Source organism: Octopus bimaculoides, chromosome 7, assembly GCF_046866305.1.
Source record: "Octopus bimaculoides isolate indiv1 chromosome 7, ASM4686630v1, whole genome shotgun sequence".
In the NCBI taxonomy this organism is placed as follows: domain Eukaryota; kingdom Metazoa; phylum Mollusca; class Cephalopoda; order Octopoda; family Octopodidae; genus Octopus; species Octopus bimaculoides.
In genome coordinates this window covers 62619550-62632049 of record NC_142934.1, presented here as the reverse complement: position 1 = coordinate 62632049, position 12500 = coordinate 62619550, and the positions used below count along the sequence as shown (strand labels likewise).

Below are 12500 nucleotides of genomic sequence, written 5' to 3'. Positions count from 1 at the left end.
ATTTCTGTGACAAGTAAAGTTGATCATATTGATCCCAGTGCTCAACTGGTACTTATTTTATCGACTCTGAAAGGATGAAAGGCAAAGTCGACCTCAGTGGAATTTGAACTCAGAATGTAAAGATGAACAAAATACCATTAAACATTTTTCCCGGTGTGCTAATGATTCTGTTAGCTCACCGCCTTAATTAAAGATGTAATATTACCAGATATTTTAAGGTGGCAAGCTGTCAGAGTTGTTACTGTGCCAGACAAGATGCTTAGCAGCATTTCTTCTGATTTAACATTCTGAGGTCAAATACCATTGGGGTCAACTTTGCCTTTCATCCTTTCAGGGTCGATAAAATAAGTACCAGTTGAGCATTGGGGTTGATGTAATTGACTTACCTGCTCCCCTGAAATTACTGGCATTGTGCCAAAATTTGAAACCAATATTATTCATTATATAAGGCAGCGAGCTGGTAGAATCATTAGGCAAAATGCTGAGCGGCATTTCATCTATCTTTATGTTCTGTGTTCAAATTCTACTGATGTTGCTTTTGCCTTTCATCCCTTCAGTATTGATAAAATAAGTACCACTTGAGTACTGCCGTCAATACAATCAACTTACCTGCTCCTCCGAAATTGCTGGCCTTGCGCCAAGATCTTATCATTAGTGGTGAAAGTATTGGGTCATCCCGTAAATAATGTGGTTTTTTTTATTAGCTTGAACTAAAGGTCGGAAGGAGGTGGGATAAACTACTTGCAGGTAGTAACTTTACCTTTTTAATTATTCTTAATGCAAGTTTTGTAGAGTGCAGTTGGATTTTAACAGTTATTTTTTCCAAACCTATAATGGAAGTGACAAAGGAGCATTTTTGGCATGTTTTGCTTTATGAGTTCAATAAAGGCAACAGCACGATGGAAAGTGAGAGGAATATTAATGCAGTATATGGGGATTGGACAATAAGCTTAAGCCAGTGTCAACGGTGGTTCCAGAAATTCCGAGATGGAAACTACAGCCTAGAAGACAAGCCCCCATCCTGGAAGATCTGTAGAGCTTGACGAGGACACCCTGCAAAACCTGGTGAAACAAAATCTCATCGTAGCAGTTGACGAACTAGCAGAGAAGTTTGAATTTGGTCATTCAGCCATTCATCGACACCTGCATGCCATCGGAAAGGTCAGCAAATTCCTCACAAAATTTCTGAGTCTAGCCGTGCACGGAGAGTGAATGTGTGCTCTTCTTTGTTATCACGTCTCACGAATGAACCTTTTTTGGACCGAATATTGACTGGTGGCAAGAAATGGGTTCTTTATAAAAATGTCAAGCGCCGAAGACAGTGGATAGGGAAAGGAGAAACACTGGTACTTCAGACTAAACAAAGTTTTCACCTACGTAAAGTGCTGTTACCTGTTTAGTCCGATATGAAAGTTTTAGTCCACTTTGAACTTTTAAAACCAAACCAAATGATGACAAAGGAGATCTACTGTGAGCAGCTTGAGTGGCTTAAGTCAATGCTGGAAGAAAAATGACCACCTTCGGTTTCAAGATGAAGGTTGTTCTTCCATCAGGATAATGATTGACCACATACAACGAGGATGATGTTCCAAAGGCTGTTTGAATGGGAAACAATGCCCCACCCACCATATTCGCCGGACATTACCCCATCTGATTACCCTTTATTCCGCAGTGTTCTAAATCATTTGGATAGAAAAAAATATGAATTCTGTAGATGAGGTCAGAACAGTACTGGAAGAGTATTTTTCATCACAGACGAAGAGGGGTCTTCCAAGTCTGCCAGACAGATGGAAGAGCATTGTAGAAAATAAAGAAGAGTATATTTTAGATTAAAAAAGAGCTTTATTTGTCTTAATTTTGAAGAAGAAAAAAAATGTATAAAAAAACTGCATTATTTATTGGATGACCCAATACATTCCCAGCACTACCTGTGATAAGCAACACCCTACATAGATAAGAGTAAACAAGGGAGATAACCAAAATAAGATCAGAGTTTTCTCCCTTTGGGGTATGGACAAACAGAGAGAATAGTAGAGAAGCTGAAAGTCCCAAGACACTTATTGTGGAAAATCAAGTCCACAAAATTATGATATTTTGGACATACAATGTGCATTAAAACATACCCAAGATTATCCTGATAGTAAGTGTAGAAGGAAAGAGATCAAGAAGCCATGAAATATGTTTGTGGACTGTTGACGAGAAAGAATGAACAAGAAAAAGAGCTTAGTTGATTGTATGCATGCAGCATAACACAGAGGAAACTGGAGAATCTTGGCAAGCTGATCTTTGAACACAAGAAAGACATCTAGCTGGTGATTTATATACATGCATACATATATACCTACACACACACACACACACACATCATCATCATCATCATCATCATCATCATCATTGTTATCATCATCTTTAACATCTTTATCCACTTTTCTATGCTTGCATGGGTCAGACAATTCATTCAGACAAATGGTAGCATCTCCTCTTCTCTTCATGCAGTCTCCTGCATTCGGCTTCAAAGTGCTCTACTCCAGTATCACATACAGACTTCTATGTCTTCTGATTAACAACCAGGGATTCTGACTGATTGGAAGGGACACCACATACAATGAAAGACTGCTTCAGATGATCATGGAAACAAAGTTTTGAACGTCCATGAGGCTTACTTCCAGTCTCAATCACACTGAGGAAGACCATCTTTGGGAGCCAGTTACTCAACATCCGAATCACATGGTCAACCCAATGGAGAAGACAATAAAGGATGCAGGCATCAATGCTGTAGACCCCAGCTCTCAGGAGGATTTTGGTATGTGGCACCTTGTTCTACCACGTGAGACCAAGGATACCTTGGAGTGCTCTGGTATGGAACACTTCCATTCTGATCTGGCTCCCATAAAGGTTCCAGTACACAGACCCATACAGGAGGGTAGATACACAAATAGCTCAATAAGCAGAGGTTTTTGTACTTGTTGCTAAGGTTCTTGTTCTGGAAAACTCATTTGCTGATTCTGCCAAAAGACACAGAGGCCAAGCTGATCTGATGGAATATCTCCTCATCAAGGAATCCAGTGTAAGGGATCATTCTTCCAAGATAGTAGAATGAGTTCACTTGCAGTAGAGGAGCATCATCAATAAGTGTGGGCTGAGAGGGAGGTGAGTGTGGGAAGGTTGATTGGAGAACTTCAAGTTTTTGATGATTCACTTGGTGACAAATTCATCATTTATTAAAGAGAAGCAGGAGTATGAGATGGTGCAGCTGGATTGTCAGCATACTGAATCTTGTACACTATGGTTGAGAGGGTTTTTGATATGGCTTTCAGGTGGCAAGTGTTAAAGATGCTGCCCTCATAGTATCATATATATAGTGTGGGTAAAAGTCACATACCAAAACATTTGACATTCTGTTTATATTATGGGTACTTTTATCATTCCAAGAGTGTAGTGGGTGATTTTTACATGCCACTGGCATGGGAGCCAGTCAGGCAGCACTGGCAATGATCACACTCGAATGGTGCTTTTTACGTGCCACCAGTATGAAACCAGTCAACTGGCACTGGCATCGACCACACTCGAATGGTGCTTTTTACGTGCCACCGGCACAGGTACCAATCAGGAAGTACTCTCATCTGCTGCGACAATGACTCAACACATCTTCACAAGCATAGTTTATTGCCCAATGATTGAAGGGTACTCTTAAATGGGCTACTTATGCTGCACTGGCATAGGCCATGGTTTGCTGGGTCTTCTCAAACACAGCATATCTCCAAAGGTCTTGGCCACTTGTCATTGCCTCCGTTAGGCCTAACAATCGAAGGTCATGCTTCACCACCTCATCCCAGGTCTTCCTGGGTCTACCTCTTCCACAGGTTCCTTCTACTGCTAGGGTGTGATACTTTTTCACACAGCTGTCCTCATCCATACGCAACACATGACCATACCAGTGCAGTCATCTCTCTTGTGCACCACATCTGATGCTTCTTATGTCCAACTTTCTTTCAGGGCACTTACACTCTGTCGTGTATGCACACTGACATTACACATCCAGTGAAGCATACTAGCTTCATTCCTTGCAAGCTTATGCATGTCCTCAGCAGTCACGGCCCACTGTTTCACTGCCATGTAGCATGGCTGTTTGCACACATGTATCATACAGTCTACCTGTCACCAGCAGAAGTAGGAGCTCTCTGAACTTTGCCCAGACTATTCTTATTCTAGCAGCTACACTCTCAGAGCATCCACCCCTCACTACTGTTCTAGTTTTTTCCCCCTGGCATGTGACAGAAGCTGGTTTCTGCACATTTTCAGTGTTTATTGCCGCTGAGCATCTGCCACATACAAAAACGATCTTCCTAGTTAGCGTTCCTTTGATATTGCTGCACCTTTCATGTGTCCATAGTTTACACTGGGTACATCTTATGGAGTTTCTACCTACACCTTTTCTACAGATCGAGCAGGGCCATCTACCTGAAGGGATTTGTGATTTGTCTGCCTTCCTACTTATTAAGACTTTGGTTTTCGCTAGATTGACTCTAAGGCCCTTCGATTCTAATCCTTGCTTCCACACCTGAAACTTCTCCTCTAGTTCTGATAGTGACTCAGCTATTACAGCAAGGTCGTCAGCATAGAGAAGCTCCCAGGGGCATCCTGTCTTGAATTCCTTTATTAATGCCTGGAGGACTATGATTAATAAGAGGGGGCTGTGGACTGATCCTTGGTGGTCCCCTACCCCTACCCGGAATTCTTCACTATACTCGTTGCTAACCCTCACCTTACTGACAGCATCCCTGTACATGGCTTGTAAAGCTCTCACTAATCCCTAGTTTCCGCATTGACCACCAGATAAGGGATCAGGGGGCCATCTCAAAGCTTTCTCCATGTCAACAAAAGCCAGGTACAGAGGTTTATCTTTGGCTAGGTATTTCTCTTGCAGCTGTCTTACCAGAAATATAGCATCAGTGGTGCTTTTCCTTGTCACAAACCCAAACAGCATCTCATCTAAACTGACTCTCTCTCTAATTAGTTGGGTTATGACCCTCTCCATGACTTTCATTACCTGATCCAACAACTTGATACCTCTCTAATTATTCATATCTAATGCATCACCTTTACCTTTGTAGCAGTTGACTATGCTGCTGCTGCACCAGTCATTGGGTATGACTCCTTCATGTATCATCTGATTGACTATATTGGTGACTAGAATATAGCCAACACCACCAGATATATACATGTTTGTATGTATGTATATATATATTTTATGGAGATGTACTTGCACAGCAAGTGACTTGATCTGAAATCGTGTGCTGAAACAAAAATAATTACAGCATGGAAGATGTTTATAAGCCATTTAAAAACTCACAAAAAAACCCCATTAGATTCACTTGAACATTTATATTTAACAATTTTTTGTGTGTTCTTAAATGGCTTATAAGCATCTTCCATGCTACAATTGTACACACACACACACACATACACACACACACATACACACACACACATACACACATACACACACACACACATATATATGCATGATGAGTTGCTATTAATGAGATTATAATATTTGGAGTTAAATTCATCCTTTGATAATTACACGAGATATAGATATTAATAAAATGTTTACATTTGAATTTGAGATTAACAGACCCAGAAATGATAATCTCATTAACGAGTGCATAATGGTTTAAGAAGTTCTCTTAGCAAATATGAGGTTTTGGGTTTGATACCAGTGTGTAATGTCTTGGACAAGTATCTTCTGTCTTAGTCTTAGGTCACCCAAATTCTTGTGAGGGAGATTAGATGAAAATTTTGCAGAAGTCCATAAGAGGTGACTAGCTCAGTCTTTGGTTCATCACAATCATCCATCATCATCATCATCGTCATCATCACCATCATCATCATCATCGTCACCATCATTATCATTGTCATCATCATTGTCATTGTTGATGATGACAACAGTGATGAACATTGTCATTGTCATTGTTGTCATCATCGTCATTGTTGACATCATCGTCATTGTTGTCATCATCGTTATCATTATCATGTCCATCAGCAGCAGCATTTAATGTCCATTTTCTATGCTGGTATGGGTTGTATGGTCTGACTGGAGTTGGCAAGTCAGAAGACTGAAAGAGTTTAACCATTACTTGATCCGTGAGTGTCTATTGCAAGAATTTGAGTAAGGTTGTCTGGCTTGAAGGTAACCTTTTCTTACCATTCTTGGAGGCTCTATAAAAAAGGGGCCAAGTTTGGGAGATTTGTCCTTCTTTATCTAACCAAATCAAGCAAAAGAAAAACAGCTCAGTGCTTTAGTCTGAAAAATTAAGATCTTAAATATAGATATAGATATAAATATAGGTGCAGGAGTGGCTGTGTGGTAAGTAGCTTGCTTACCAACCACATAGTTCCGGGTTCAGCCCCACTGCGTGGCATCTTGGGCAAGTGTCCTCTACTATAGCCTCAGGCCAACCAAAGCCTTGTGAGTGGATTTGGTAGAAGGAAACTGAAAGAAGCCCATCGTATATATATATATATGTATGTTTGTATATGTTTGTGTGTCTGTGTTTGTCCCCCCAACATCGGTTGATAACCGATGCTGGTTTGTTTGTGTCCCCATAACTTAGCGGTTCGGCAAAGGAGACCAATAGAATAAGTACTAGGCTTACAAAGAATAAGTCCTGGGGTCAATTTGCTTGACTAAAGGTGGTGCTCCAGCATGGCCGCAGTCAAATGACTGAAACAAGTAAAAGTGTATATATTGGAACATTTAATTGAAGCAGCAAATAAACAGGTGGAGATGAAACAGGAGAAAGACATACATACATACATACATACATACATATATACACACATACATACATGCATACATACGTACATGCTGATTGCTTCATCTTGACAAATGACAGCTGTCCCATCAACACACACACCACACCCCACCACACAGAACAATCCCTCAGTTGATGAACCCTCAGATGATTTTTAAGACCAGCTGCTGACTGACAGAGTTTAAAACACAAGTGACAGATATTATTCAAGTTTCTTCTTCATCTTTGTCCTTTGGAATCTGATTCTGAAGGAATGTTTTTTGTGAACTAGCACATGTCTTTTAAGTCGAGATATTGTCTTACTAGTTTTGTGACATATCACACACACACACACACACACACACACACACACACACACACACACACACACACACACACACACACACACACATATTGTCATTGTTTTCTAGCTTTCATCATTTTATCACCTTATTCTTCTTGTTGTTCTTACAATAATATTTAGCTTTCACAGTTTAAACTTCAATCAAATCCAGATTTTTCTTTATGTCCAGTTTTAAATTTATCAGTTTGGAATTTTATCAGTTTGAAATTTCAGACTAAAATATTGAACCCTCACCCACACCCACACACTCAACAAAATTGTTTAAAAATTACTTTCATAATATGTCCTTATGAATGAAACTTATAAATATTATATTTTGTGTTAATATTTCAGCCAATTTGGACAACATCTACACAACTGAATTATGAGTCAGTTTCTAAATCAAGACTTGATTTAGTGAACAGAAGGAAATACCAGGTTTCTCAATCTGAAGTTATTGAAAAGGTAAGAAATGCATGTCATATATAAGAAACTGGAAATTATTTTTAATAAACACATACTGACACTCTCTGTGGAGGTGCAATGGCCCAATGGTTAGGGCAGTGGACTCACGGTCATAGGATCGCGGTTTCGATTCCCAGACCGGGTGTTGTGAGTGTTTATTGAGTGAAAACACCTAAAGCTTCACGAGGCTCTGGCAGGGGATGGTGGCGAACCCTGCTGTACTCTTTCACCACAACTTTCTCTCACTCTTACTTCCTGTTTCTGTTGTGCCTGTAATTCAAAGGGTCAGCCTTGTCACACTGTGTCACGCTGAATATCCCCGAGAACTACGTTAACGGTACACGTGTCTGTGGAGTGCTCAGCCACTTGCACGTTAATTTCACGTTAATTTCAGGCTGTTCCATTGATCGGATCAACTGGAAACTTCGTCGTCGTAAGCGACGGAGTGCCAACAACTGACACTCTATCAGTTACAACAATGAGGGTTCCAGTTGATCCAATGAATGGAACAGCCAGCTCATGAAATTAATGTGCAACTGGCTGAGTAATCCACAGGCACATGTACCCTTAACCCTTTAGCATTTAAATTACTCTGTCAAATGTAAGGTTTATTTATTCTCATTGTTTTGAATTAAATTTGCATTATCTTGCAGCTTTGAGACTTTGATGACATGACTGCATATTTTTATAATGACATTGTAGAGTAGGTGTGAGAGGCTGGATCTGACTAATTTGAACATGAAACAGGTAGAATATTTGGGCCAGATAGGGCTGGTTTAAATGCTAAAGGGTCTACATAGTTCTCAGGGAAGTTCAGCATGATTCAGAATGACCCTTTGAAATATAGGTACAAATCACTTTTGCCAGGTGTGTGGACTAGAGCAACATGAACTAAAGTATCTTGCTTGAGGACACAATGTGCCACCAGGAATCGAAGTTGTCACTATACAATTGTGAACTGAATACCCTAATCACTATGCCACCCTTTATCCTTTGATACACCTACATGATCCTCTGAGCTGAAGCTTACCTCTGGAGTTTATAAGCTTTAAGATAGAGGAGAGGCATGACTACCACTAGGTATGATTTATACTGGTTTCAAATTTTGGCTCAAAGTCAACAAGTTCATGGGGAGAAGCTAAGTCAATGACCCCAATGTTCAACTGGTACTTCTTTTATTGACCCCCCCCCCCTCAAAAGGATGAAGGGCAAAGCCAACCTTTGTGGAAGTTGAACTCAAAACGTAAAGAAGGAGAAAATGTTGCCAAACATTTTGCTTAGTATGCTAGCAATTCTGGCTGCTTGTTGCCTTAGGTACTGTTTATATTAAACAATGTAAAATTCAGTACCACAAACCTACAAAACACTTATTCAACTTATGGTGTTGACACATTCAATTATGAAGAAAACCACTTCATAGTACCTGCAGAGAGGTAGCTAACTTAGTTGTTTATTACGAAGTGTTTGGGGCCATACATTCAACACAAAATATCGTGACAAAATAGGATCAGCTGAATGTGTAGCCTTGGCTTGATTGTTTATTATGCTATTGACCCAGTTATCCGCATTCCATTCATATAGGGTACAGTCGTTTGTGAAGATAAATTAGCCAAGTGGAACAGATGTTAGATAATGTGTTACAATGCCAGGTTATAAGGATAGGTTATAGACTCAAATCTACTTCAGATGTTTATGAACAGTAAAGACACAGGCATGGCTGTATAACAGAGAAGTTCACTTCGCCAATGACATAGTTCCTTGTTCAGTCCTACTGCACAGCACCTTGAGCAAATGTCTTCCACTATAACCCCAATCTGACCAAAGCCTTCTACATGGATTTGGTTGACAGAAACTGCATTGAAGCCTATAGTGTGTGTGTGTGTGTGTGTGTGTGTGTGTGTCCGTCCGTCCGTCCGTCCTTGTTGAGACATCATGCAATATCTGTAAAGGGACGTCACCATCATTCCAGCTGCAGTGTTTCTTACAACCTTCCATGAAAACATGTTCAGTCGTTGGAAAATTTTACCTTGTTTGGAAACAGGTGGGGTTTTGGCAACAGGAAAAGGTATCTGGCTGTAGAAACATCTGCCTCAATGAATTCCATCAGACCCATGAAAGCATGGGAAAATGGACCCTCACACTTTTGTTACCAACCTGCCTGAGACCACTCCTGGTTCTTGGACAGAAACATCCTATTTTTAAAGTGATCTAAATTTAAATTTTCCATAAAAATTTCGTAATAATTTAATTTCCAAGCATCAGGTTAATGACAAAATTATTTTACCAAATTCTTAATTATTAAAAAAAATCAATTGATACAATGGCAGAAATATGAAAGGGTTAAAACAATGACGGCACTGGTAGCAACAGCGACAACAACAGTGATGACAACAACAACAACAATATACATTAATCTACATTTCTTCAGTATCTACCTGCAGGAAATACTTAAATAAATGTAGTGTCATTAAAGTACTAAAGTTTAGAAAAACAAAATTATGAGTTATAACTTTTATTTTACCTCTTTGTTATTTCTCAATTCTTTAAATGCTCAGATATCAAAAATATATTTCTATTTCAATCTCTTCATTTTCTAAGTTTGAATTTGTGTCAGTTCACAAATCTACAGATTCCATATGTTTACTAATGCAACTACAAGAGAAGTTCTTCACCAACAACAACCACTATACTTTGCTAAAAAAAATATACATTATAGACAGAGGCAGTATTCATCCTGAGAGGTAATGTTTATTGGGACAAACTATACTGCAATAGATACCATGATAGAAACTCTTATATTGACTTTTAGTTCAAAATCCCCACCACCTCCAGTGCCAAGGTGACCTGATGGTCTCAGTGCTGGAGATGGCAGGGATTTATCTCCCCACTAGCAATATAAAATAACAGTGCATGTTGCACTGAAAGTCAATATGAGAGTTACTCTCATGGTATCTACTGCAGTATACTTTGTCCTAATAGAACATTCATGTTTAAGTGGGGATAAATATTACTATGTGGAGGCGCAATGGCCCAGTGGTTAGGGCAGCGGACTCGCGGTCATAGGAACACAGTTTCGATTCCCAGACCGGGTGTTGTGAGTGTTTATTGAGTGAAAACACCTAAAGCTCGACGAGGCTCCGGCAGGGGATGGTGGCGACCCCTGCTTTACTCTTTCACCACAACTTTCTCTCACTCTTACTTCCTGTTTCTGTTGTGCCTGTAATTGAAAGGGTCAGCCTTGTCACACTGTGTCACGCTGAATATCCCCGAGAACTACGTTAAAGGTACACGTGTCTGTGGAGTGCTCAACCACGTGCACGTTAATTTCACGAGCAGGCTGTTCCATTGATCGGATCAACTGGAACCCTCGACGTCGTAAGCGACGGAGTGCCAACAACAACAAAAATATTACTATGCTTTGCATCTGTTGTTTTGAGAAAGCCTCAAACAAATTCCCTTCCCTTGCTTGAGGCTGGTGGGGTAGAAAGAAAACTAAGTACAAAAGAATGGTTTACTAAACTCATTCCAAACATATTTGAGAGTATTGTGAGCAAGGTTAGGATTAACAATGAGTTTAGTGAAAAACTTTAGTGTGCAGGTAAGTGCTCACCAGATTTCTGGCTCCAGCCCCTTCCTGATAATTTTAGTTCAGGAGTGGTTTCCTAAAGTAATCTTTTGTATGCTGATGACCTGATTCTTGTTGCAGAATCTTTAAAAAAAAAAAATCCTGAAAATGTTCCAAACTTAGAAGCATGATAAAAACAAATGTACTCATTAGAAAAATCTTTATGTTATCTGAAAGGTGATCTTATTCAATATGTAGGAAGTTAGTCGGTGGGAACTTGATAATTTTGCAGAGCCATTGGTTCACAAAAGATGCAATGAGATATCTGGCAGACTGACACACATTCCACATGAATATCGGTCACATTAGTCTCAACAGCCTGGAAGAGTGGGCAGAGGTTATGGGCTTTACTTTTTCTTATATTGAAACAAACAACAAACTATAATGTGATACCAGGATACTTTGTTCATAGTGTACTAAGTGTATGTTATACTCCCCCACCATCACCATACTTTAGCAATGATAATATCACAAGCTGTTACTGAGTAAGTTGATAAATTTTCATGATATTACAACATCTTATGAGTGTTCAGCATATCACATATGTTGGTGGATCTCTGTCATTTGATGACAAGGATTCGAGAACATCATGGCTGTGAAGTGAACTTCTTTACCATTCAGCCATACTATATCTTCTACATACATTTATAGTCATATTAAGCAGCTGTCTACTTTAATCAGTGGTGCCATCACACCTGTAAAGCAGTTATATAAACCAGAATGGTTAAGCTGTAATAAGCAACTCACTGGTCTGAAGATTATCATGACAGTGTGAGTGACACAACATTAAGTCAAACAAAGATACAGAAACACCCAAACAGCTTGCAAAGAGTAGCTTATTTATTGTTTAGTGTTATATTTAGCCCTATTACTACCAAGTTTCTACTGAAATACTCTGCCTTTGTTCCAATTGATTTTGAATGTAATGAAGAATTTCATAAGATAACATTGTTATAATTAAGCTGATGTTTGGAACATATATTAACGTGAAATTTTGAGGGAAGATTTCAATTTAGATCCCTTTAAAATAGGACGTTTGTATCTTAGGACCAAAGGCAGTCTGAGATGGATTGGTATCTAAAGGATTAACGATGTTTTCATATCATTTAAACTTCTTGTGACTACCAAAGGCTTCAAAATTATGCATTATGCCAATGACAAGACAGGTTGACAAAGTCCCTCTGTCTCTCTAGTCTGCAGACCATGATGAAAAATTGCAGATACAAGGAATGGTGTGGAATAAAAAGGATTTAATCAGAAATCAAACTTG

General features: G+C 39.3%; 1 protein-coding gene across 12 annotated transcripts in view; it reads left to right on the top strand.

Moving 5' to 3' along the window:
• The window catches only part of LOC106874649 (protein FAM135A), a 293022-nt gene that overhangs the window by 3267 nt on the left and 277255 nt on the right, over positions 1-12500 (top strand). For all 12 annotated transcript variants that reach the window (XM_089355425.1, XM_089355405.1, XM_089355400.1 and 9 more), the window contains exon 2: positions 7495-7605. In XM_089355425.1, the coding sequence (XP_089211551.1) occupies positions 7495-7605 (111 nt within the window). The remainder of the gene's footprint in view (positions 1-7494; positions 7606-12500) is intronic.